General features: G+C 52.9%; 1 protein-coding gene and 1 long non-coding RNA gene across 11 annotated transcripts in view; both read left to right on the top strand.

Moving 5' to 3' along the window:
- Window positions 1–1,675: 1,675 nt before the first annotated feature.
- The window catches only part of EFR3B (EFR3 homolog B), a 36,955-nt gene continuing 11,780 nt past the window's right edge, over window positions 1,676–26,850 (top strand). For 7 of the 8 annotated variants that reach the window (XM_051775082.1, XM_051775083.1, XM_051775085.1 and 4 more), the window contains exons 1-13: window positions 1,677–1,800; window positions 3,442–3,592; window positions 5,755–5,876; window positions 7,226–7,375; window positions 8,189–8,323; window positions 11,814–11,892; window positions 15,693–15,828; window positions 18,880–19,128; window positions 21,831–21,942; window positions 22,670–22,721; window positions 23,185–23,357; window positions 24,258–24,333; window positions 26,017–26,178. In XM_051775082.1, coding sequence (XP_051631042.1) covers window positions 1,694–1,800; window positions 3,442–3,592; window positions 5,755–5,876; window positions 7,226–7,375; window positions 8,189–8,323; window positions 11,814–11,892; window positions 15,693–15,828; window positions 18,880–19,128; window positions 21,831–21,942; window positions 22,670–22,721; window positions 23,185–23,357; window positions 24,258–24,333; window positions 26,017–26,178 — 1,704 coding nt within the window. In that variant the 5' untranslated portion in view covers window positions 1,677–1,693. Of the gene's footprint in view, window positions 1,801–3,441; window positions 3,593–5,754; window positions 5,877–7,225; window positions 7,376–8,188; window positions 8,324–11,813; window positions 11,893–15,692; window positions 15,829–18,879; window positions 19,129–21,830; window positions 21,943–22,669; window positions 22,722–23,184; window positions 23,358–24,257; window positions 24,334–26,016; window positions 26,179–26,850 lie in introns of all 8 variants that reach the window. The other variant, XM_051775089.1, reaches the window with a different exon arrangement.
- LOC127464659 (uncharacterized) lies at window positions 19,318–20,607 on the top strand. Of its 3 annotated transcripts, none has more exons than XR_007901505.1 (3): window positions 19,318–19,544; window positions 19,901–19,977; window positions 20,312–20,607. It is a non-coding gene; the product is annotated as an uncharacterized LOC127464659 (long non-coding RNA). The 3 variants fall into 3 exon arrangements; XR_007901506.1 differs by having other exon boundaries at window positions 19,326–19,393; XR_007901504.1 differs by lacking the exon at window positions 19,318–19,544 and having other exon boundaries at window positions 19,777–19,977; window positions 20,312–20,395; window positions 20,557–20,607.

A 26,850-nucleotide genomic window follows, 5' to 3' on the forward strand; every position in this document is an offset into this window, starting at 1 on the left:
GGTTTGGGAGGGGTTTGGGAGGGATTTGGGATGGATGGATTTGGGAGGGATTTGGGGTGGATTTGGGATGGGTTTGGGATGGATTTGGGGTGGATGGATTTGGGATGGATGGATTTGGGATGGGTTTGGGATGGATTTGGATGGATTTGGGATTGATGGATTTGGGAGGGATGGATTTGGGAGGGGTGGATTTGGGATGGAGTTGGGATGGATGGATTTGGGATGGATTTGGGAAGGATTTGGGAGGGGTTTGAATGGATTTGGGATGGATGGATTTGGGATGGATTTGGGATGGATTTCGGCTGGATGGATTTGGGATGGATGGATTTGGGATGGATTTGAGATGGATTTGGGATGGATGGATTTGGGATGGCTTTGGGATGGATGGATTTGGGATGGATGGATTTGGGATGGATGGATTTGGGATGGATTTGGGAGGGATGGATTTGGGAGGGATTTGGATGAATTTGGGATGGATTTGGGATGGATTTGGGGTGGATTTGGGGTGGATTTGGGGTGGATTTGGGATGGATGGATTTGGGATGGATGGATTTGGGATGGATTTGGGATGGATTTGGGATGGGTTTGGGATGGGTTTGGGATGGGTTTGGGATGAATTTGGGATGGATTTGGGATGGATTTGGGATGGATGGATTTGGGATGGATGGAGTTGGGATGGATTTGGGATGGATTTAGGAGGATGGATGGATTTGGGATGGATTTGGGATGAGTTTGGGATGGAGTTGGGATGGATTTGGGATGGATTTTGTTATGGATGGATTTGGGATGGATCTGGGATGGATTTGGGAGGGATTTGGGATGGATTTGGGATGGATTTGGGATGGATGGATTTGGGAGGGATTTGGGATGGATGGATTTGGGATGGGTTTGGGAGGGATTTGGGATGGATTTGGGATGGATGGATTTGGGATGGGTTTGGGACGGATTTGGGATGGATTTGGGGTGGATTTGGGATGGATTTGGGATGGATTTGGGATGGATTTGGGGTGGATTTGGGGTGGATTTGGGATGGATGGATTTGGGATGGATGGATTTGGGATGGATTTGGGATGGATTTGGGATGGATAATGGATTTGGGATGGGTTTGGGAGGGATTTGGGATGGATTTGGGAAGGATTTGGGATGGATTTGAGATGGATGGATTTGGGATGGGTTTGGGACGGGTTTGGGACGGATTTGGGATGGATTTGGGGTGGATTTGGGATGGATTTGGGATGGATTTGGGATGGATTTGGGATGGATGGATTTGGGATGGATTTGGGATGGATGGATTTGGGATGGATTTGGGATGGATTTGGGATGACTGCCTGGATTTTGGGCCGGACCTGCTCCTTCCCTTTCTCGGAATTTCCTCCCTCTTGCCCTTCCCATCTCCACCCTCCTTTATCATTCCCGCATCTGTCAAACCCCCTGAATTCCCGGAACATCCCAAATCCACCCTTTGTGTCCTCTTCCCACCTGGAAAAGCGGGAGAGGGCCCCGGATTTGGGAGCTGGGAACCCTCCAGGAGGACAAACCCCAATCCCCGCGGATCGAGCCGGAAAATCCGGCCGCTTTTCCCCCTTGGAATTCCCGGGATGGGGCCGGGACGCCTCCCGATGGATCCCAGGGGTTGGAATCGAGGCCGGAATTCCCTGGGCTGCTTTTCCAGGATGGGCTGGTGAAGACCAACATGGAAAAGTTGACTTTCTACGCCCTGTCGGCGCCGGAGAAGCTGGATCGGATCGGGGCCTACCTGTCGGAGCGGCTCATCCGGGACGTCAGCCGGCACCGCTACGGGTGGGGATGGGAATGGGGGCGGGAATGGGGGTGGGAATGGGAGTGGGGATGGGAATGGGGATGGGAATGGGAGTGGGAATGGGAATGGGGGTGGGAATGGGGGTGGGAATGGCAGTGGGAATGGGAATGGGGGTGGGAATGGCAGTGGGAATGGGAGTGGGGGTGGGAATGGGTGGGAAGGGACGTTAAGGATGATCCAGTTCTGACCTGGACGGCTCCCGCTGTCCCAGGGGATCCAACCCGGCCTTGGACACTACCAGGGATCCAGGGGCAGCCACAGCTTCTCTGGGAATTCCGGCCCAGCCCCTCCCCACCCTCCCAGCCAGGAACCTTATTCCCTGTTCTCCAGCCCCTTGCCAGCTCCTTCAGTCATTCCCAAATTTCCAACCCCTTCCCAGCTCCCTGGGGCATTCCTGGTTCTCCAGCAACTTCCCAACTCCCTTATTCCCAGATTTCCAACCCCTTCCCAGCTCCCTCAGCCTTTCCTGCTTTTCCAGCCCCTTCCCAGCTCAGGTGTTCCAGGATTTCCAGCCCCTTCCCAGCTCCTTCAGCCATTCCCAAATTTCCAGCCCCTTCCCAGCTCCCTCATCATTCTTGGTTCTCCAACCCCTTCCCAGCTCAGCCATTCCTGGATTTCCAGCCCCTTCCCAGCTCCCTCAGCCATTCCTGCTTTTCCAGCCCCTTCCCAGCTCCTTTATTCCTGGATTTCCAACCCCTTCCCAGCTCCCTCAGCCATTCCCGATTTTCCAACCCTTCCCATCTCCCTCAACCATTCCCTGTTCTCCAGCCCCTTCCCAGCTCAGCCATTCTCAGTTCTCCAGCCCCTTCCCAACTCCCTTATTCCCAGATTTCCAGCCCCTTCCCAGCTCCCTCAGCCTTTCCTGCTTTTCCAGCCCCTTCCCAGCTCAGGTGTTCCAGGATTTCCAGCCCCTTCCCAGCTCCCTCAGATATTCCCTGTTCTCCATCCCCTTCCCAGCTCAGCCATTCCCAGATTTCCAGCCCCTTCCCAGCTCCCTCAGCCATTCCTTATTTTCCAGCCCCTTCCCAGCTCCCTCATCATTCCAGGTTCTCCAGCCCGTTCCCAGCTCTCTTATTCCTGGATTTCCAGCCCCTTCCCATCTCCTTCAACCATTCCCAATTTTCCAACCCCTTCCCAGCTCCCTCAGCCATTCCAGGTTCTCCAGCCCCTTCCCAGCTCCCTCAGCCATTCCTGGATTTCCAGCCCTTTCCCAGCTCCCTCAGCCTTTCCTGCTTTTCCAGCCCCTTCCCAGCTCAGGTGTTCCAGGATTTCCAACCCCTTCCCAGCTCCCTCAGCCATTCCCAGATTTCCAACCCCTTCCCACCTCCCTCAACCATTCCAGGTTCTCCAGCCCCTTCCCAGCTGCCTCAACCATTCCCAGATTTCCAACCCCTTCCCAGCTCAGCCATTCCCAATTTTCCAGCCCCTTCCCATCTCCCTCATCATTCCCTCTTTCCCATCTCCCCCCCTTCCCTGCCCACCCTCCAGCCCTTCCACATCTCATCACGAGGATCCCAAAAAACTCCCCCTAGCATTCCAAGCTCTTCCCATTCTCCCGGGGGTGGGAGAACTTCCCAAGTGCCCTCTCCCATGACTTTATCCCGGATTTTTCCCGCTTCCAGCTACGTCTGCATCGCCATGGAAGCGCTGGATCAGCTCCTCATGGCCTGTCACTGCCAGAGCATCAACCTGTTCGTGGAGAGCTTCCTGAAAATGGTGGCCAAGCTCCTGGAATCCGAGAAGCCCAACCTGCAAATCCTGGGAACCAACTCCGTGAGTTTGTCCCTGCCCTTGGATCCATCCCCAGCCCAGCTCCTCCCTGGGAAGGAGTTCTGGGAACAAGGGGGTTCCCTGGGAATCTCAGCACTCAGGGCAGGGTCTCCCTTCCCCTTTCCTGCCTTTTCCATCCCCACATTCCAGAAAAATCCCTCTGAGTGGATCCTGAGTGTCCTTTATCCTGGAATGGTTTAGGAGGGAAGGGATTTGAAGGATCATCCCATTCCATGTTCTGGGACACCTCCCGCTATCCCAGGGAATCCAACCCGGCCTTGGACACTGCCAGGGATCCAGGGGCAGCCACAGCTTCTCTGGGAATTCCAGCCCAGCCCCTCCCCACCCTCCCAGCCAGGAATCCCTTCCCAATCTCCCCCCCAAATCTCCCCTTTCCCACTGGGATCCATTCCCTGGGGCCTGGCATTCCAGGCCCTCATCCCCAGTCCCTCTCCAGCTCTCCTGGAGCCCCTTCAGGCTCTGGAATGTGCTCCAAGCTCTCCCGGGATCCTTCCCTTCTCCAGCCTGGCCATTCCCAGCTCTCCCAGCCTGGATCCACAGCCTTGGAGCATGTCCATGGCCTCCTCTGGATCCACTGGGATCTCTGGGATCACTGACACCTCCCTGCTTCCCAAAATTCCCTTCCCTGGGATCTCTGGGATCTCTGGGATCGCTGACTCTTTGCTCCTTCCCCAAATTCCTTTTCCTGGGGTCTCTGGAATCCCTGACACCTCCCTGCTTCCCAAAATTCCCTTCCCTGGGATCTCTGGGATCACTGGCTTGCTGACTCGTTGCTTCTTCCCTAAATTCCTTTCCCTGGGATCCCTGGGATCCCTGACACCTCCCTGCTTCCCTAAATTCCTTTCCCTGGGATCCCTGGAATCTCTGGAATCTCTGGGATCACTGACTCTTTGCTGCTTTCCTAAATTCCTTTCCCTGGGGTCTCTGGGATCTCTGACTGCTGGTTCCCTAAATTCCCTTCCCTGGGATCCCTGGACTCTCTGGAATCTCTGGGATCACTGACTCTTTGCAGCTTCCCTAAATTCCCTTCCCTGGGATCTCTGGGATCTCTGACACCTCCCTGCTTCCCTAAATTCCTTTTCCTGGGATCTCTGGGATCACTGGGATCTCTGACTCTTTCCTGCTTCCCTAAATTCCCTTCCCTGGGATCTCTGGGATCCCTGACACCTCCCTGCTTCCCTAAATTCCCTTCCCTGGGATCTCTGGGATCTCTGGGATCTCTGACTTTTTGCTACTTCCCTAAATTCCTTTCCTTGGGATCTCTGGGATCCCTGACACCTCCCTGCTTCCCGGATTTCCCTTCGCTGGGATCTCTGGAATCTCTGGGATCACTGAGTCTTGCTGCTTCCCTAAATTCCCTTCCCTGGGATCTCTGGGATCCCTGACACCTCCCTGCTTCCTGGAATTCCTTTTGCTGGGATCTCTGGGATCTCTGACTCTTTGCTGCTTCCCTAAATTCCCTTCTGTGGGATCTCTGGCATCCCTGGGATCGCTGACTCTTTACTGCTTCCCTAAATTCCCTTCTGTGGGATCATTAGGATCCCTGGGATCCCTGACTCTTTGCTGCTTCCCTAAATTCCTTTCCCTGGGATCCCTGGAATCTCTGGAATCTCTGGGATCCCTGACTCTTTGCTGCTTTCCTAAATTCCCTTCCTTGGGATCTCTGGGATCTCTGACTGCTGCTTCCCTAAATTCCCTTCCCTGGGATCTCTGGGATCCCTGACACCTCCCTGCTTCCCTAAATTCCTTTTTCTGGGATCTCTGGGATCGCTGACTCTTTGCTGCTTCCCTAAATTCCTTTCCCTGGGATCTCTGGGATCTCTGACTGCTGGTTCCCTAAATTCCTTTCCCTGGGATCCCTGACACCTCCCTGCTTCCCTAAATTCCCTTCCCTGGGATCTCTGGGATCACTGACTCTTTTCTCCTTCCCTAAATTCCCTTCCCTGGGATCTCTGGGATCCCTGAGAGTTCGGGCTCACCCCCAGGCGTGTTTGGATCCCCTCTCGGAACGAGCCATTCCCACTTCAGCCGCTCCTTCCCCGATCCATCGGGAAGCTCCACAGACATTCCCAGATCAGGGAGGGGGGTGAGATTTTCCCAGATTTTCCCCGGATTTCCATGGATTTCATGTCCATCCTTCCCAGTTTGTGAAGTTTGCCAACATCGAGGAGGACACCCCGTCCTACCACCGCAGCTACGACTTCTTCGTGTCGCGCTTCAGCGAGATGTGTCACTCCAGCCACGAGGATCCCGACGTCCGCTCCAAGTGAGCCCGTCCCGCCCGGAATTCCGGCTGGGAATGCCTGTGGAGGGGGGTCTGGAGCCTTCCCGGAGCCTTCGTGGCATGGGGGGGTGTGGGGAGAGGAGGAAAAGGGGCTGGGAGTGTGGGGTTGGGGTTGGAGGGGAAGGGAGGTCGTGAGGGTGGTGGGGAGGTGGGTATGGGGTTGGGAAGGGGGTGGAAAACTGGGAATGATGAGGGAGATGGGAAGGGGGTGGAAATCTGGGAATGGGAATGGCTGAGGGAGATGGGAAGGGATTGGAAATCTGGGAATAAGGGAGCTGGGAAGGGGCTGGAGCAGCAGGAATGGCTGAGCTGGGAAGGAGTTGGAAAACTGGGAATGACTGAGGGAGGTGGGAAGGGGTTGGAGAACTGGGAATGGGTGAAGGAGCTGGGAAGGGGCTGGAGAACTGGGAATAAGGGAGCTGGGAAAGGGCTGGAAAAGCAGGAATGGCTGAGGGAGCTGGGAAGGGGTTGGAGAACTGGGAATGGCTGAGCTGGGAAGGGGCTGGAAATCTGGGAATGGCTGAGGGAGCTGGGAAGGGGTTGGAGAACTGGGAATGGGTGAGAGAGATGGGAAGGGGCTGGAGAACTGGGAATAAGGGAGCTGGGAAGGGGCTGGAAAAGAGGGAATGGCTGAGGGAGCTGGGAAGGGGCTGGAAATTTGGGAATAAGGGGGCTGGGAAGGGGCTGGAGAACTGGGAATGGCTGAGGGAGCTGGGAAGGGGTTGGAAATCTGGGAATATCTGAATGAACTGGGGAGGGGCTGAAGAACCTGGAATGGGTGAGGGAGCTGGGAAGGGGCTGGAAAACTGGGAATGGCTGAGGGAGCTGGGAAGGGGCTGGAAATCTGGGAATGGCTGAGGGAGCTGGGAAGGGGTTGGAGAACCAGGAATGGCTGAGCTGGGAAGGGGCTGGAAAAGCAGGAATGGCTGAGGGAGCTGGGAAAACTCATCCTGGAAAAAAGAGGGATCAGGAGGGATCTTCTCCTGCCAGAGGGTTGGAAAAGCACTTCAGTTTTCCCTCAAATCCGAGTTTTCCGTGGGCGAAACTCGGCTCTGGAGCCCCCGGGAATGAGGGGAAAACATTCCCAAGAGCTGGACAATGGAGGCTTCCCAGAGCCAAACCCAATCCCTCAGGGATTTCCGGGAATGCCGGAGCATCCCAGGGATTCTTTGGATCGCGGAATCCCAGGATATTTGGGCGGGAAGGGGCCCTCCAAGCCCGAGGCCTTCCCCTATCCCAGGGGGGAATCCAGGGAATCCTGCCTGGCTTTGGACGCTCCCAGGGGATGGAATATCCCAGATTTCGGGTGGGATATCCCATTTTTCCTGCAGGATCCGGATGTCTGGGATCAAGGGCCTGCAGGGGGTCGTCAGGAAGACGGTGAACGACGAACTCCAGGCCAACATTTGGGATCCCCAGCACATGGATAAGATCGTCCCTTCCCTCCTCTTCAACCTCCAGCACGCGGAAGAGGCGGAAAGGTGGCTCCAACCTTTCCTTGGACACTGCCAGGGATCCAGGGGCAGCCACAGCTTCTCTGGGAATTCCAGCCCAGCCCCTCCCCACCCTCCCAGCCAGGAATCCCTTCCCAATCTCCCCCCCAAATCTCCCCTTTCCCACTGGGATCCATTCCCTGGGGCCTGGCATTCCAGGCCCTCATCCCCAGGCCCTCTCCAGCTCTCCTGGAGCCCCTTCAGGCTCTGGAATGTGCTCCAAGCTCTCCCGGGATCCTTCCCTTCTCCAGCCTGGCCATTCCCAGCTCTCCCAGCCTGGAGCCAGAGCCTGCCATTGGATCCATCCCCAGCCCAGCTCCTCCCTGGGAAGGAGTTCCGGGAACAAGGGGGTTCCCTGGGAATCTCGGCACTCAGGGAAGGGTCTCCCTTCCCCTTTCCCGCCTTTTCCATCCCCACATTCCAGAAAAACCCCTCTGAGTGGATTCTGAGTGTCCTTTATCCTGGAATCCTGGAATGGTTTGGGTGGGAAGGGATTTTAAGGCTCATCCCATTCCATGTTCAGGGACACCTCCCGCTATCCCAGGTGGCTCCAGCTTTTCCTTGGACACTCCCAGCGATCCAGGGGCAGCCACAAACCGGGAATAAACCCCCTTCCCGCTCCCTTTGGATCCGGGAATCTTCATCCCACTTCCCCTCCCGGCTCTCCCGGAGTTTTCCATCCCTGTTTTTTTGGGGATAGAACCCAACAACTCCCGTTTTCCCAGGTGGATTCTCCCCCACTTTTCCCTTCCATCCCCCCAATTCCTGGGGTTTTCCAACTTCCCTTTCCCACTTTTTCAGCCGCTCCCCGTCCCCTCTCCAAGCGGCGGAGAAGGAGAAGGAGAGTCCGACGGAACTGGCCGAGCGCTGCCTGCGGGAATTGTTGGGAAGAGCCGCCTACGGGAACATCAAGAACGCCATCAAACCCGTCCTCATGTGAGTCCTCATGCCTGGAATTCCAGGACCTGCTTCCCAAAAATCCGAGGCCTGCTTCCCAAAAATCCGAGGCCTGCTTCCCGGAATTCCGGGTCCTGCTTCCTGAAGTTCTGGGTCCTGCTTCTCAAAAGTTCCAGGTCCTGCTTCCCAAAGTTCCAGGTCCTGCTTCCCGGAATTCCGAGTCCTGCCTCTTGAAATTCTGGGTTCTGCTTCCCAAAGTTCCAGTTCCTGCATCCCAGATTTCTGAGAACTGCATCCCAAAATTCCAGGTCCTGCATCCCAAAATTCCAGGTCCTGCATCCCAAAATTCCAGGTCCTGCTTCCCAAAAATCCGAGTGCTGTTTCCCAAAATTCTGAGTCCTGCTTCTCAGAGTTCCAGGTCCTGCATCCCAGATTTCCGAGAACTGCATCCCAAACTTCTCAGTCCTGCTTCCCAAATTGCTGAGTCCTGCTTCCCAAAAATCCAAGTCCTGAATCCCAAAATTCTGAGTCCTGCTTCCTGAAATTCTGAGTCCTGCTTCCTGAAATTCTGAGTCCTGCTTCCCAAACTTCTGAGTGCTGCTTCCCTTAGTTCCAGGTCCTGCTTCCCAAAAATCCGAGTCCTGCCTCCCGGAATTCCGAGTTTTGCTTCCTGAAGTTCCGGGGCCTGTTCCCCAAAATTCCCAAATTTCTGAGTCCTACTTCCTGAAGTTCCTAGTCCTGCATCCCAGATTTCTGAGAACCGCATCCCAAAATTCCAAGTCCTGCTTCCCAAACTACTGAATCTGGGATCCCAAAATTCTGAGTTCCGCATCCCAAAAATCCGAGTCCCGAATCCCAGACTTCTGAGTCCTGCATCCCAAAAATTCAAGTCCTGCATCCCAAAATTCCAGGTCCTGCTTCCCAAAATTCCAGGTCCTGCTTCCCAAAAATCCGAGTGCTGTTTCCCAAATTTATGAGTCCTGCTTCTCAAAGTTCCAGGTCCTGCATCCCAGATTTCTGAGAACTGCATCCCAAACTTCTCAGTCCTGCTTCCCAAACTTTCAAGTCCTGCATCCCAAAATTCTAGGTCCTGCTTCCCAAAAATCCAGCTCCTGCTTCCCAAAATTCTGAGTCCTACATCCCAAACTTCTGAGTCCTGCATCCTGAAATTCGTAGTCCTGCTTCCCAAAAATCCTGAGTCCTGCTTCCCAAAAATCCAGCTCCTGCTTCCCAAACTTTCAAGTCCTGCATCCCAAAATTCTGAGTCCTGCTTTCTGAAATTCTGGGTCCTGCTTCCCAAATTTCTGAGTCCTGCTTCGAAAAATCCGAGTCCTGCATCCCAAACTTCTGCTTCCTGGATCCTGATACGAGTCTTCCAAGTCCTGCTTCCCAAACTTTCAAGTCCTGCTTCCCAAAATTCCAGGTCCTGCTTCCCAAAAATCTGAGTGCTGTTTCCCAAACTTCTGAGTCCTGCTTCCTGAAATTCCGAGTCCTGCTTCCTGAAATTCCAAGTCCTGCTTCCCAAACTTTCGAGTCCTGCTTCCCAAAGTTCTGAGTCCTGCTTCCCAAAAATCCAAGTCCTGAATCCCAAACTTGCAAGTCGTGTTTCCCAAAGTTCCAAGTCCTGCTTCCCAAACATCTGAGTCCTGCTTCCTGAAATTCCAGGTCCTGCTTCCCAAAATTCTGGGTCCTGCGTCCCAAAATTCTGAGTCCTGCTTCCAAAAAATCCGAGTCCTGCATCCCAGATTTCTGAGAACTTCAGCCCAAACTTCTGAGTCCTCTATCCCAAAATCCTTTGCCCTGCATCCCAAAAATCCAGGTCCTGCTTCCCAAAGTTCTGAGTGCTGCTTCCCAAAAATCGGAGTGCTGCTTCCAGAAATTCTGAGCGCTGATTCCCAAACTGCTGAGTCCTGCTTCCCAAAAATCCAAGTCCTGCTTCCCAAAAATGCAGGTCCTGCTTCCCAAAAATCCGAGTGCTGTTTCCCAGACTTCTGAGTCCTGCTTCCCAAAAATCTGAGTCCTGCTTCCCAAACTTCCAGCTCCTGCTTCCCAAACTTTCAAGTCCTGCATCCCAAAATTCCAGGTCCTGCTTCCCAAAATTCCAGCTCCTGCATCCCAAACTTTCGAGTCCTGCTTCCCAAAGTTCCAAGTCCTTCATCCCAAATTGCTGAGTGCTGCTTCCCAAACTTCTCAGTCCTGCTTCCCAAAAATCTGAGTCCTGCTTCCCAAAATTCCAGCTCCTGCTTCCCGAACTTCCAGCTCCTGCATCCCGAACTTCCGCCTCCTGGATCCTGCTCCCAGTCTTCCAAGTCCTGCTTCCCAAAAATCCAAGTCCTGAATCCCAAAATTCTGGGTCCTGCTTCCCAAAATTCTGGGTCCTGCTTCTCAGAGTTCCAGGTCCTGCATCCCAGATTTCCGAGAACTGCGTCCCAAACTTCTGAGTCCTGCTTCCCAAAAATCCAAGTCCTGAATCCCAAAATTCTGAGTTCTGCATCCCAGAAATCCAAGTCCTGAATCCCAGACTTCTGAGTCCTGCATCCCAAAAATTCAAGTCCCACTTCCCAAAATTCTGAGTCCTGCATCCAAAAAGTCCGGGTCCTGCTTCCCAAAAATCCGAGTGCTGTTTCCCAAAATTCTGAGTCCTGCTTCCAGAAATTCCAAGTCCTGCTTCCCAAACATCTGAGTCCTGCTTCCTGAAATTCCAGGTCCTGCATCCCAAAATTCCAGGTCCTGCTTCCCAAAATTCCAGGTCCTGCTTCCCAAAAATCCGAGTGCTGTTTCCCAGACTTCTGAGTCCTACTTCCCAAAAATCTGAGTCCTACTTCCCAAAATTCCAACTCCTGCTTCCCAAACTTCCGAGTCCTGTATCCCAAATTGCTGAGCGCTGCTTCCCAAACTTCTGAGTCCTGCATCCCAAAATTCTGAGTCCTGCATCCCAGAAATCCAAGTCCTGAATCCCAGACTTCTGAGTCCTTCTTCCCAAAAATCTGAGTCCTGCTTCCCAAAATTCCAGCTTCTGCATCCCAAACTTCTGAGTCCTGCTTCATGAAATTCCAGGTCCTGTTCCCCAAAATTCCAGGTCCTGCTTCCCAAATTTCTGAGTCCCGCTTCCTGAAGTTCCTAGTCCTGCATCCCAGATTTCTGAGAACTGCATCCCAAACTTCTGATTCCTGCTTCCCAAACTTCTGATTCCTGCTTCCCAAAAATCCAAGTGCTGTTTCCCAAACTTCTGAGTCCTGCTTCCCAAAAATCCAAGTCCTGCTTCCCAAATTCCGAGTCCTGTTTCCCAAACTTCTGAGTCCTACATCCCAAACTTCCACCTCCTGGATCCTGCTCCCAGTCTTCCAAGTCCTGCTTCCCAAAATTCCAAGTCCTGCTTCCTGAAATTCCCAATCCCCCGGAATTCCCGACCCGCATTCCAGGCCCATTTTCCCATTTTTTCCCCCTCTGGAGCTGGGATTTTTTTCCTGCCCTTCCCAAGGCTTCTCCCAAAGTTTATTCCCGTTTTTTTTCCCCGTGTCTTTCCCAGCCACCTGGACAACCATTCCCTGTGGGAGCCGAAGGTTTTCGCCACCGGCTGCTTCCGGATCATCATGTATTCCATCCAGGTCAGGGGCGGGAAAAATCCGGGATAATCCAGGATATTCCGGGATATTCCAGAATATTCCGGAGCCTCCCGGGCTGTCCCGGCATTCCCAGATCCTGGAATGTCATTCCAAGTTGTTTTCCACATCCTGGGAATGAGAGGGAGTGAATGGAATATGGAGGGAAGTTGGGAATTCTGAGGGGGGAGTTGGGAATTCTGAGGGGGAGAAGTTGGGAATTCTGAGGGGGAGAAGTTGGGAATTCTGAGGGGAAGTTGGGAATTCTGAGGGGGAGTTGGGAATTCTGAGGGGGAGTTGCTGATCCACGTTTTTTTTGGGATGAGGGGGAAAAAAGAGGGATATTCCTGGATATTCCGGAGCCTCCCAGGGGCTTTCCCAGCATTCCCAAATCCTGGAATGTTATTCCAAGCGGCTCCCAAATCCTGGGAATGAGGAGAGAGAAGTTGGGAATTCTGAGGGGGAGTTGGGAATTCTGAGGGGGAGTTGCTGATCCACGTTTTTTTTGGGATGAGGGGAAAAAAAGAGGGATATTCCAGAGCCTCCCGGGGGCTTTCCCAGCATTCCCAGATCCTGAAATGTTATTCCAAGCGGCTCCCAAATCCTGGGAATGAGGAGAGAGAAGTTGGGAATTCTGAGGGGCAGTTGCCAAACTGGAATTTTTTTGGGATGAGGGAAAAAACCCAGGGATATTCCTGGATATTCCAGAGCCTCCCAGGGTCTTTCCCAGCATTCCCAAATCCTGGAATGACATTCCAAGTGTTTCCCACATCCTGGGAATGAGAGGGAGTGAATGGAATATGGAGGGAAGTTGGGAATTCTGAGGGGGGGAAGTTGGGAATTCTGAGGGGGAAGTTGGGAATTCTGAGGGGGGGAAGTTGGGAATTCTGAGGGGAAGTTGGGAATTCTGAGGGGGAGTTGCTGATGCACGTTTTTTTTGGGATGAGGGGGAAAAAAGAGGGATATTCCTGGATATTCCAGAGCCTCCTGGGGGCTGTCCCGGCATTCCCAAATCCTGGAATGTTATTCCAAGCGGCTCCCAAATCCTGGGAATGAGGAGAGAGAAGTTGGGAATTCTGAGGGGGAAGCTGGGAATTCTGAGGGGGAGTTGCCGAGCTGGAATTTTTTTGGGATGAGGGGAAAAAAAGAGGGATATTCCGGAGCCTCCCGGGGGCTTTCCCAGCATTCCCAGATCCTGGAATGTCATTCCAAGTGTTTCCCACATCCTGGCAATGAGAGGGAGTGAATGGAATATGGAGGGAAGTTGGGAATTCTGAGGGGAAGTTGGGAATTCTGAGGGGGAGGAGTTGGGAATTCTGAGGGGGGGAAGTTGGGAATTCTGAGGGGAAGTTGGGAATTCTGAGGGGGAGTTGCTGATCCACGTTTTTTTTGGGATGAGAGGGAAAAAAGAGGAATATTCCTGGATATTCCGGAGCCTCCCAGGGGCTTTCCTGGAGTGTTATTCCAAGCGGCTCCCAAATCCTGGGAATGAGGAGAGAGAAGTTGGGAATTCTGAGGGGGAGTTGCCAAGCTGGAATTTTTTTGGGATGAGGGAAAAAACCCAGGGATATTCCTGGATATTCCTGAGCCTCCCAGGGGCTTTCCCAGCATTCCCAAATCCTGGAATGACATTCCAAGTGACTCCTGACCCTCTGGGAATGAGAGGGAGTGACTGGAACAGGAGGGAATTTGGGAATTCTGAGGGGGGAGTTGGGAATTCTGAGGGGGGGAAGTTGAGAATTCTGAGGGGGAGTTGGGAATTCTGAGGGGGAGAAGTTGGGAATTCTGAGGGGAGAAGTTGGGAATTCTGAGGGGAAGTTGGGAATTCTGAGGGGGAGAAGTTGGGAATTCTGAGGGGGGAAGTTGGGAATTCTGAGGGGGGAATTTGGGAATTCTGAGGGGGAGAAGTTGGGAATTCTGAGGGGGGAATTTGGGAATTCTGAGGGGGAGAAGTTGGGAATTCTGAGGGGGGAATTTGGGAATTCTGAGGGGGAGAAGTTGGGAATTCTGAGGGGGGGAAGTTGGGAATTCTGAGGGGGAGAAGTTGGGAATTCTGAGGAGGAAGTTGGGAATTCTGAGGGGGAGAAGTTGGGAATTCTGAGGGGAAGTTGGGAATTCTGAGGGGGAACTTGGGAATTCTGAGGGGGAGTTGGGAATTCTGAGGGGGGAGTTGGGAATTCTGAGGGGAAATTGGGAATTCTGAGGGGAAATTGGGAATTCTGAGGGAGAAGTTGGGAATTCTGAAGGGAAGTTGGGAATTCTGAGGGGGAGATGTTGGGAATTCTGAGGGGGAAGTTGGGAATTCTGAGGGGGGAAGTTGGGAATTCTGAGGGGAGAAGTTGGGAATTCTGAGGGGGGGAAGTTGGGAATTCTGAGGGGGAAGTTGGGAATTCTGAGGGGGAGAAGGGAATTCTGAGGGGGGAATGTTGGGAATTCTAAGGGGGAAGTTGGGAATTCTGAGGGGGAGAAGGGAATTCTGAGGGGGGAAGTTGGGAATTCTGAGGGGGGAAGTTGGGAATTCTGAGGGGGAGAAACTGGAAATTCTGATGGGGAAAAGTTGGGAATTCTGATGGGGAAAAGTTGGGAATTCTGAGGGGGTAGTTGGGAATTCTGAGGGGGGAGTTGGGGATTCTGAGGGGGGAAGTTGGGAATTCTGATGCAGGAATTCCAGGTCAGGACTCCCAGATTTTCTAAAATCCCATTGGAATTGTGAGGCCAAAGTCCCTCTGGAATTCCTGCAATGTTTTTTGGGGAATTCCAGGCAGGAATCAAATCCCTCCTCCCCGGAATCCCCGGGATCAATTCCCACCATTCCCACATGGATTCTTCGACCCTTTGGATCATTTTTCCTGGAAAAATGACTCCAAATTCCAGTTTATTTCTGGAAAAGAGGCTTCCCTGGGATCCTGGGAAATGTCATTCCCATTGTTTTCCCTTTGGATTCCTGCCTGGAGAACTCGGATCTCCTCTCCCTTGATCCCATTCCTGGTTTTTAATCCCAAAAAATACCCAAAATTCCCAGAAATTGGCCCAAATTCCAGGTCAGTACTCCCAGATTTTCTAAAATCCCATTGGAATTGTGAGACCAAATTCTGAGGGGGGAGTTGGGGATTCTGAGGGGGGAAGTTGGGAATTCTGATGCAGGAATTCCAGGTCAGGACTTCCAGATTTTCTAAAATCCCATTGGAATTGTGAGGCCAAAGTCCCTCTGGAATTCCTGCAATGTTTTTTTGGGAATTCCAGGCAGGAATCAAATCCCTCTTCCCTGGAATCCCCGGGATCAATTCCCACCATTCCCACATGGATTCTTCGACCCTTTGGATCATTTTTCCTGGAAAAATGACTGCAAATTCCAGTTTATTTCTGGAAAAGAGGCTTCCCTGGGATCCTGGGAAGTGTCATTCCCGTTGTTTTCCCTTTGGATTCCTGCCTGGAGAACTCGGATCTCCTCCCTCTTGATCCCATTCCCGCTTTTTAATCCCCAAAAATACCCAAAATTCCCATAAATGTCTCCCAAATTTCATCAAATCCCGTCAGAATCGCGAGGCCACAATTCGGGAATCCCAGGCAGGAACCAAATCCCTCCTCCCTGGAATCCTTGGGATCAATTCCCACCATTCCCATGGAATTCCTCAACCCTTTGGATCCCTTTTCCCACAAAAACCCCTCCAACCTCCTCCTCCAAAGACCCTTTTCCCGGACTCCTCCCATTTTTCCCTCCCTTGGGAATGTCGGGATTCCTCCCGGAAAACCTCCCCTGGCTCTTCCCGCTCTTCCCAACGACATTCCCAATGTTTTTATTCCAGCCCCAGCATTCCCACCTGGTGATCCAGCAGCTCCTGGGCCACTTGGACGCCAACAGCCGGAGCGCGGCCCCGATCCGGGCGGGAATCGTGGAAGTGCTGTCGGAAGCGGCCGCCATCGCCGCCTCGGGATCCGTGGGTGAGGGATTCATTCCCAAATCCCAGGGAATTCCGGGAATATCCCCTCTCCCTCTCTTTCCCTGCTCCCAAATTCCTCCCCTCGTGCCAGGAGAACCAGGTGGAATTCCGGAATTCCAGGGTTTTGTGAGTCTGAAAGCGGAAAAATGGGATCCGTGGGTGAGGGAGCCATTCCCAAATCCCAGGGAATTCTGGGAATATCCTCTCTCTCTCCCTGTGCTCCCAAATTCCTGGAGAACCGGGTGGAATTCCGGAATTCCAGTGTTTTGTGTGTCCAAAAGCAGAAAAATGGGATCTGTGGGTGTGGGATCCATTCCCAAATCCCAGGGAATTCTGGGAATATCCTCTCTCTCTCCCTGCTCCCAAATTCCCGGGTGGAATTCCGGAATTCCGGTGTTTTGTGTGTCCAAAAGTGAAAAAATGGGATCTGTGGGTGAGGGATCCCTTCCCAAATCCCAGGGAATTCCGGGAATATCCCCTCTCCCTCTCTTTCCCTGCTCCCAAATTCCCCCCTTGTGCCAGGTGGAATTCTGGAATTCCGGTGTGTCTGAAAGCGGAAAAATGGGATTCGTGGGTGAGGGAGCCATTCCCAAATCCCAGGGAATTCCAGGAATATCATCTCTCTCTCCCTGTGCTCCCAAATTCCTGGAGAACCGTGTGGAATTCCGGAATTCCAGGGTTTTGTGTGTCCAAAAGCAGAAAAATGGGATCTGTGGGTGAGGGATCCATTCCCAAATCCCAGGGAATTCTGGGAATATCCCCTCTCCCTCTCTTTCCCTGCTCCCAAATTCCTCCCTCGTGCCAGGTGGAATTCCGGAATTCCGGTGGTTTGTGTGTCCAAAAGTGGAAAAATGGGATTCGTGGGTGAGGGAGCCATTCCCAAATTCCAGGGAGTTCTGGGAATATCCCCTCTCCCTCTCTTTCCCTGCTCCCAAATTCCTCCCCTCGTACCAGGAGAACCAGGTGGAATTCCGGAATTCCAGTGTTTTGTGTGTCCAAAAGCAGAAAAATGGGATCTGTGGGTGAGGGATCCTTCCCAAATCCCAGGGAATTCTGGGAATATCCTCTCTCTCTCCCTGCTCCCAAATTCCCGGGTGGAATTCCGGAATTCCGGTGTTTTGTGTGTCCGAAAGTGAAAAAATGGGATCCGTGGGTGAGGGATCCATTCCCAAATCCCAGGGAATTCTGGGAATATCCTCTCTTTCCCTGCTCCCAAATTCCCCCCTTGTGCCAGGTGGAATTCCGGAATTCCAGTGTGTCTGAAAGCGGAAAAATGGGATCCGTGGGTGAGGGATCCTCTTCCCATTCCCAAGGAATTCCAGGAATCCTCTCCGTGCTCCCAAGTTCCTGGAATAGGGGGTGGAATTCTGGTGTTTGGGAAGAGCAGAAAAATGGGATTTTCCGGGAATTTTCCCAGCGCTCCAGAAGGGAATTTCCTTCTTATTTGGAGTCACGAATCCCGCCTGGAATATTTATGGAATGTGCCAGTGGGAATTCCACCATCTCCAAGGGCTTTTCCAGCAATTCCAGGGTTTTTTTGCCCGTTCCTGGGGTCGCGGGAAAGGTGGGAATTCCTCATCCCAGAATCTTCTGGAGAGACTCTTGTCCTCCACATTCCCACTTTTCCCTGGAATTCCGAATTCTTTTGGGATTTATCCCATCTCAGAATCTCCTGATGAGACCTTTGACCCCCAGATTCCCACTTTTCCTGGAATTCTGAATCCCTTTGGAATTCTTAACCCCGTCCCTCATCCCAGACTCTCCCAATGAGACCCTTTTCCAGGAGATTCCCACTTTTTCCCTGGAATTCTGAATCCCTTTGAGATTTATTCCATCCCAGAATCTCCTGATGAGACCTTTGACCCCCACATTCCCACTTTTCCCTGGAATTCTGAATCCCTTTGGGATTTATCCCATCCCAGAATCTCCTGATGAGACCTTTGACCCCCAGATTCCCACTTTTTCCCTGGAATTCTGAATCCTGTTGGGATTTAAGCCCATCCCTCGTCCCACAGTCCCGTGATAATTCCCAAGGTCAGGGGGTCCTTTTTCCCTGGAATTCTGAATCCCCTCTGGATTTATCCCATCCCAGAATCTCCTGATCAGACCCTTCTCCTCCACATTCCCACTTTTCCCCCGGAATTCTGACTCCCTTTGGGATTTATCCCTGTCCCTCATCCCAAAATCTCCTGATGAGAGTCTTCACCACCAGATTCCCACTTTTCCTCTGGAATTCTGAATCCTTTTGGGATTTAACCCCATCCCTCATCCCACAGTCCTGTGATGATTCCCAAGGTCCTTTTTCCCTGGAATTCTGAATCCCCTTGGAATTCAATCCTCTCCCTCATCCCACAGTCCCCTGATGATTCCCAAAGTCTGAGGGTCCTTTTTCCCTGGAATTCTGAATCCCCTCTGGATTTATCCCATCCCAGAATCTCCTGATCAGACCCTTCTCCTCCACATTCCCACTTTTCCCCCGGAATTCTGACTCCCTTTGGGATTTATCCCTGTCCCTCATCCCAAAATCTCCTGATGAGAGTCTTCACCACCAGATTCCCACTTTTCCTCTGGAATTCTGAATCCTTTTGGGATTTAACCCCATCCCTCATCCCACAGTCCTGTGATGATTCCCAAGGTCCTTTTTCCCTGGAATTCTGAATCCCCTTGGAATTCAATCCTCTCCCTCATCCCACAGTCCCCTGATGATTCCCAAAGTCTGAGGGTCCTTTTTCCCTGGAATTCTGAATCCCCTCTGGATTTATCCCATCCCAGAATCTCCTGATGAGCCCTTTGACCCCCAGATTCCCACTTTTCCCCTGGAATTCTGACTCCCTTTGGGATTTATCCCCCTCCCTCATCCCAGAATCTCCCGTTGAGATCCCTCCTCACCACCTCCCCTTTTTCCCCCGGAATCCCGACTCCCTTTGGAATCCCCTCCCTCATCCCACAGTCCCGTGACGATTCCCAAAGCCCGAGGGCTCCTTTTTTTCCCTGGAATCCTGACTCCCTTTGGAATTTTCTCCCCCCCCCCCCCCCCTTTGGAATTTCCCAGGTCCCACCGTGCTGGAAGTTTTCAACACGTTGCTGCGGCAGCTCCGGCTCAGCATCGACTACGCCCTGACCGGCAGCTACGACGGCGTCGGAGCCGCCATCGGAGCCGGGATCGGAGCCGGGATCAACACCGGGATCAACACCGGGATCAACACCGGGATGGGAGCCGGGATCACCCCCGGGATGAGCCCCCGGATCATCAAGGAGCAGGAGGAGAGGATGTTCCAGGAGGCCGTCATCAAAACCATCGGTGGGACGGGGAGTTTTCCCGGTTTTTTTTCTGGGATTGATCGGCATTCCGGGGTTTTTCGGGGGTGTGGGAAGCGGGATTGAGGTCCTGAGGGTGGGAGGGACTGTGGGGATCCCGGGATTTTGGCGGGAATGGAGTTGGGGGGCTGTGGGTGGGGAGGAAAAGGAAGGGAAGGAAAATGATGGTGGATGCAGGGATTTGGGAATTGCGGACTCTTGGAATCCCGAATCCATTGGAAGCAGGGATTGGGATCTGCCAGCTGGAGGTGTGGGATGGGAAGGGACATTCCTGCTTTTCCTGGATTGGAATTCCTGAGGAAAGGAGGAAAAGAGGTGCTGGATCCAAGGATTTAGGAGTTCCGGAACCTTGGAATCCAGAATCCTTTGGAAGCAGGGATTGGGATCTGCCAGCAGGAGGTGTGGGATGGGAAGGGGCATTCCTGCTTTTCCCTGGACTGGGAATTCTGAGGAAGGGAAGGAAAGGTGGGAAAAAATAGGAGGAAAAAGGTGCTGGATCCAGGGATTCCCCATTCCCAAAGCAGGAAGGGTTGGAATCTGGGATTGGCATCTCCCAGCTGGAATTTTGGTGGCTCTGGAATTCCCTGGAGGTGAAGATGTGGATGGGGATCCTCAGGAATAATTCCTGCTTTTCCCTGGATTGGGAATTCTGAGGAAAAAAAGGGAAAGAGGTGCTGGATCCAGGGATTCAGGAGTTCTGGAATCTTGGAATCCCGAATCCTTTGGAAGCCGGGATTGGGATCTGCCAGCTGGAGGTGTGGGATGGGAAGGGACATTCCTGCTTTTCCCTGGATTGGGAATTCTGAGGAAGGGGAGGAAAGGAGGGAAGGAGGTGCTGGATCCAGGGATTCAGGAGTTCCGGACTCTTGGAATCCCGAATCCATTGGAAACAGGGATTGGAATCTGCCAGCAGGAGCTGTGGGATGGGAAGGGACATTCCTGCTTTTCCCTGGATTGGGAATTCTGAGGAAAGGAGGGAAGGAGGTTCTGGATCCAGGAATTCCCCATTCCCAAACCAGAAAAGTCTGGAATTTGGGATTGGCATCTCCCAGCTGGAATTTTGGTGGGTCTGGAATTCCCTGGAGGTGAAGATGGGGATGGGGATCCGCAGGAATAATTCCTGCTTTTCCCTGGATTGGGAATTCTGAGGAAAAAAAGGGAAGGAGGTGCTGGATCCAAGGATTCAGGAGTTCTGGAATCTTGGAATCCCGAATCCTTTGGAAGCCGGGATTGGGATCTGCCAGCTGGAGGTGTGGGATGGGAAGGGACATTCCTGCTTTTCCCTGGATTGGGAATTCTGAGGAAGGGGAGGAAAGGAGGGAAGGAGGTGCTGGATCCAGGGATTCAGGAGTTCCGGACTCTTGGAATCCCGAATCCATTGGAAACAGGGATTGGGATCTGCCAGCAGGAGCTGTGGGATGGGAAGGGACATTCCTGCTTTTCCCTGGATTGGGAATTCTGAGGAAAGGAGGGAAGGAGATTCTGGATCCAGGAATTCCCCATTCCCAAACCAGAAAAGTCTGGAATTTGGGATTGGCATCTCCCAGCTGGAATTTTGGTGGGTCTGGAATTCCCTGGAGGCGAAGATGTGGATGGGGATCCGCAGGAATAATTCCTGCTTTTCCTGGATTGGGAATCCCTGAGGAAAAAGAGGGAAAGAGTTGCTGAATCCAGGGATTCAGGAGTTCTGGAATCTTGGAATCCCAAATCCATTGGAAGCAGGGATTAGGATCTGCCAGATGGAGCTGTGGGATGGGAAGGGATATTCCTGCTTTTCCCTGGATTGGAATCCCTGAGGAAAAAGAGGGAAGGAGGTGCTGGGTACAGGGATTCAGCAGTTCCGGACTCTTGGAATCCCGAATCCATTGGAAGCAGGGATTGGGATCTGCCAGCTGGAGGTGTGGGATGGGAAGGGACATTCCTGCTTTTCCTGGATTGGGAATTCTGAGGAAGGGAAGGAAAGGAGAGAAAGAGGACAGGGAATGGTTGGAATCTGGGATTGGCATCTCCCAGTGGGAATTTTTCCCTCCTGGGAGGGATTTTGGTGGGTCTGGAATTCCCTGGAGGTGAAGATGTGGATGGGGATCCTCAGGAATAATTCCTGCTTTTCCTGGATTGGGAATTCTGAGGAAAAAAAGGGAAGGAAGTGCTGGATCCAGGGATTCAGGAGTTCTGGAATCTTGGAATCCCGAATCCTTTGGAAGCAGGGATTGGGATCTGCCAGCTGGAGGTGTGGGATGGGAAGGGACATTCCTGCTTTTCCCTGGATTGGGAATTCTAAGGAAGGGAAGGAAAGGAGGGAAAGAGGACAGGGAATGGTTGGAATCTGGGATTGGCATCTCCCAGCGGGAATTTTTCCCTCCTGGGAAGGATTTTGGTGGGTCTGGAATTCCCTGGAGGTGAAGATGTGGATGGGGATCCGCAGGAATAATTCCTGCTTTTCCTGGATTGGGAATTCTGAGGAAAACAGGGAAGGAGGTTCTGAATCCAAGAATTCCCCATTCCAGAAAAGCTTGGAATCAGGGATTGGCATCTCCCAGCTGGAATTTTTTCCCCTCCTGGGAGTTGTTTTGGCGGCTCTGGGCGGGTTTTTCCCATTCCATCCTTTCTGGGCTCCGTCCCACTTGGGAATCCCGCCATTCCCAAGCCATTCCCGACATTCCAAGGCCATTCCCGTCTCCGCAGGCTCCTTCGCCAGCACCCTGCCCACCTACCAGCAGTCGGAGGTGATGGTTTTCATCATGAACAAGGTGCCTCTTCCCTCTTCCCAACATTCCATGGAGCCGGGAAAAGACGGGTGAGGACGGATCCCGAAAATTCCCGCCCCCCCCTCCCCTCTCCCGGGAATTTTTTTGGCGCCGTTTCCTTGGAATTAAACCACTCTCTGGATCGTTTTTCCTGGAAAAACGGCTACAAACTCCTGTTTATTTATGGAAAACAGGCTTCCCTTGGATTTGGGAAGTGTCATTCCTGGTTTTTTTGCCTTTGGATTCCCGCCTGGAGAACTCGGATCTCCTCCCCCCCCCGTCCCATTCCCAGGTTTTTAATCCCATAAAATGCCCAAATTCCCGTTCAGGACTCCCAGATTTTAATAAAATCCCTGGTTTTTAATCCCGGAAAATTCCTAAATCCCAGCTCAGCGCTCCCAGGTTTTCTAAAATCCCGTTGGAATTTTGAGGCCGCAGCGACTCCGGAATTCCCGCCGCGTTTGGGAATCCCCGGCAGGAATCAAATCCCTCCTTCCTGGAATCCTTGGGATTAATTCCCACCATTCCCATATGGATTTATTGAACCCTTTGGATCATTTTTCCTGGAAAAAAGACTCCAAATTCCAGTTTATTTCTGGAAAAGAGGCTTCCCTTGGATCCTGGGAATTGTCATTCCCGTTGTTTTGCCTTTGGATTCCCGCCTGGGGAACTCGGATCTCCTCCCCCCCCGATCCCATTCCTGCTTTTTAATCCCCAAATTCCTGGAATGTCTCATTCCCACCTGGATTTGACCCCGGAATTCCTCTTTCCGTGCAGGGAAAACCGGAACCGGCTGACGCAGATCATGCTCCTGAAATCCCTGCTCCAGGTAGGAATCTGGCCCCATTCCCATGGGATCATATTCCAGGGGAATATTCCAAGGGGTGAATCCCTCAGGAACTGCTCCAGGTGCATATTCCATGAGATCATTCCTTCAGGAACTGCTCCAGGTCCATATTCCCTGGGGTGAATCCCTCAGGAACTGCTCCAGGTCCCTTTTCCAAGGGGTGAATCCCTCAGGAACTGCTCCAGGTGTTTTTCCAAGGGGTGAATCCCTCAGGAACTGCTCCAGGTGGATATTCCCTGGGGCAAATCCCTCAGGAACTGCTCCAGGTCCCTTTTCCATGGGGTGAATCTCTCAGGAACTGCTCCAGGTCCATATTCCATGGGGTGAATCCCTCAGGTCCATATTCCAAGGGGTGAATCCCTCAGGAACTTCTCCAGAGGACCCCAAATTGTGGTTTAACCCCCTCTGAGTGCCCCTTTTCCCATATTTCCCTTGGAATCCCCAGGTCTCCGTGGGTTTCCAGTGCACCAACATGCTCACGGCTCTTCCCAGCGCGTTCCTGGACCGGCTCCTCTCCTCGGCCCTCCTGGAAGATCCCGAAATCCGCCTCTTTGTCCTGGAAATCCTCATCAGCTTCATCGACCGCCACGGCAACCGCCACAAGTTCTCCACCATCAGGTTCTTCCCGAGGGATTTGGCGGGAGATCCCGGGGAGCGGGATTGGGATGGGAGCGCTGGCAGGAATATCTGTGATCCATAAGGATTTTTGGGATGGTTCCATCCTGGAGATCCTGGATTTGGGATGGGATCCCTGTCAGGAATATCCGTGATCCAGGAGGATTTTTGGGATGGTTCCATCCTGGAGATCCCATGGAGCAGGATTGGGATGGGATCCCTGTCAGGAATATCCATGGTCCATAAGGATTTTTGGGATGGTTCCATCCTGGAGATCCCATGGAGCAGGATTGGGATGGGATCCCTGTCAGGAATATCCATGATCCAGGAGGATTTTTGGGATGGTTCCATCCTGGAGATCCTGGGATCTGGGATGGGATCCCTGTCAGGAATATCCGTGATCCAGGAGAATTTTGGGGATGGTTCCATCCTGGAGATCCTGGATTTGGGATGGGAACATTGTCAGGAATATCTGTGATCCAGGAGAATTTTTGGGATGGTTCCATCCTGGAGATCCCGTGGAGCAGGATTGGGATGGGAACATTGTCAGGAATATCTGTGATCCAGGAGAATTTTTGGGATGGTTCCATCCTGGAGATCCTGGATCTGGGATAGGATCCCTGTCAGGAATATCAGTGATCCAGGAGAATTTTTGGGATGGTTCCATCCTGGAGATCCTGGATCTGGGATGGGATCCCTGTCAGGAATGTCAGTGATCCATAAGGATTTTTGGGATGGTTCCACTCTGGAGCTCTTGGATCCTTGGGATTCAAACCCCCCTGGAGATGGTGGTTCCTCCGGGGTGGGTCGTTCCCATCCAGGGAATCTCCTCAGGAATGTGGGAATGGCTCTGCCACCCTCAGGAATCCCAAGTTTTCCTTTTTCCCTGGATTTTCCCGGCAGCACCATCAGCGACATCTCCGTCCTGAAGCTGAAGGTGGAGAAATGTTCCCGCCAGGATTCCGTCTTCATGAAGAAGGTAATTCCAGGATTTGGGCCTTGGAGCTCCATGAGGACGCTAAAACCTGGGAATATCCCTGGAATTTCAATCCAGTAGGACAAGAGGGCTCGGCCTCCAGCTGGGCCAGGGGAGGGGCAGGTGTGATACCAGGAAGGATGGGAATTCTCTCTCCTATCCCACATCCCAAATTATTCCCTCTCCTCTCCCACATCCCAAATTATTCCCCCTCCTCTCCCACATCCCAAATTATTCCCCCTCCTCTCCCACATCCCAATTATTCCCCTTCCCATCCCACATTCCAAATTATTCCCCCTCCTATCCCACATCTGAATTATTCCCTCTCCTTTCCCACATCCCAAGTATTCCCCTTCCTCTTCCACATCCCAATTATTCCTCCTCCTCTCCCACATCCCAACTATTTCCCCCTCCTCTGCCACATCCCAACTATTCCTCTTCCTATCCCACTTCCCAGTTTATTCCTTTTCCCAACCCACATCTCAGTTATTCCCCTTCCTATCCCACATCCCAACTCTTCCTCCTCCCAGCCCACATCCCAATTATTCCTCCTCCTCTCCCACATCCCAACTATTCCATTTCTAATCCTACATCTGAATTATTCCCTCTCCTATCCCACATCCCAATTTATTCCCCTTCCCAGCCCATATCCCAACTATTCCTCCTTCTCTCCCACATCCCAATTTATTCCCTCTCCCAACCCACATCCCAACTATTCCCCCTCCTCTCCCACATCCCAACTATTCCTCCTCCCAGCCCATATCCCAAATTATTCCCCCTCTTCCCAACCCACATCCCAACTATTCCCCCTCCTATCCCACATCCCAGCTATTCCCTCTCCCATCCCACATCCCAGTTATTCCCCCTCCCATCCCACATCCCAACTTATTCCTCTTCCTAACCCATATCCCAGTTATTCCCCTCCTATCTCACATCCCAACTATTCCCCTTCCCAACCCACATCCCAACTATTCCTCCTCCTCTCCCACATCTGAATTATTCCCTCTCCTAACCCACATCCCAACTTATTCCCCCTCCCAGCCCACATTCCAAATTATTCCCCCTCCTCTCCCACATCCCAGTTTATTCCCCCTCCCAACCCACATCCCAATTATTTCCCCTCCCAGCCCATATCCCAACTATTCCTCCTCTTATCCCACATCCCAACTATTCCTCCTCCTATCCCACATCCCAAATTATTCCCCCTCCTCTCCCACATCCCAATTTATTCCCCCTCCCAACCCACATCCTAGTTATTCCCCCTCCCATCCCACATTCCAAATTATTCCTCTTCCTATCCCACATCCCAACTATTCCCCCTCCTCTCCCACATCCCCAATTCCCCCTCCTCTCCCCCATCCCAACTATTCCCACCTCCCAGTTATTCCCTTCTCCCAGGAAGCAGCAGCAGGACAGGAGGGCTCGACCTCCAGGGGGAGGAGATTCAGGTTGGATATCAGGAAGGAATTCTTTCCACGGATTGGGATCAGCCCCTGGAATGGGCTGCCCAGGGAGGGGGTGGAGTCACTTCCCTGGAGGTTTTTTGGGATGAACTTGGATGTGGCATCAGAACCACGGCGGGGTCGGATCCGGGGTCGGATCCACCATCCCAGAGCTCTTTCCCAACTCTCCTGATTTTCTAATTCCATGTGGAATTCCCTGTTTTCCTTCCCCCCCCTTCCCCAGCACGGGCAGCAGCTGTACCGGCACATCTTCCTGATCTCCAAGGAGGAGACCAACGGGCGGGCTCACTACGAGGCCCTTTTCGGGCTCCTGGTGCTGCTGAGCCTGGAGCTGGCCAACGAGGAGGTGGTGGTGGATCTCATCCGCCTCGTCCTGGCCATCCAGGTGAGCGGGAAAGCCCGGAATTCCGGGATTTTCGGGATTTTCGGGGTGTCTCGGGAAGCCTGGGAGGTGTCGGAGCAACCCCGGGGAGAGCGGGAGGTGGAACGGGAGGGGGTTTGAGGGCCCTTCCCGCCCAAACCAGTCTGGGATTCCGGGATAAAGGACACTCAGGATCCACTCAGAGGGGTTTTTCTGGAATGTGGGGATGGAAAAGGCGGGAAAGGGGAAGGGAGACCCTGCCCTGAGTGCCGAGATTCCCAGGGAACCCCCTTGTTCCCGGAACTCCTTCCCAGGGAGGAGCTGGGCTGGGGATGGATCCAAGGGCAGGCTCTGGCTCCAGGCTGGGAGAGCTGGGAATGGCCAGGCTGGAGAAGGGAAGGATCCCGGGAGAGCTTGGAGCACATTCCAGAGGCTGAAGGGGCTCCAGGAGAGCTGGAGAGGGACTGGGGATGAGGGCCTGGAATGCCAGGCCCCAGGGAATGGATCCCAGTGGGAAAGGGGAGATTTGGGGGGGAGATTGGGAAGGGATTCCTGGCTGGGAGGGTGGGGAGGGGCTGGGCTGGAATTCCCAGAGAAGCTGTGGCTGCCCCTGGATCCCTGGGAGTGTCCCAGGCCAGGTTGGAGCCACCTGGGATAGTGGGAGGTGTCCCTGAACATGGAATGGGATGATCCTTA

The sequence above is a fragment of the Manacus candei genome, unplaced genomic scaffold (assembly GCF_025592945.1).
Source record: "Manacus candei isolate 608988 ecotype Guabito, Panama unplaced genomic scaffold, ASM2559294v1 h1tg000253l, whole genome shotgun sequence".
NCBI lineage: Eukaryota > Metazoa > Chordata > Aves > Passeriformes > Pipridae > Manacus > Manacus candei.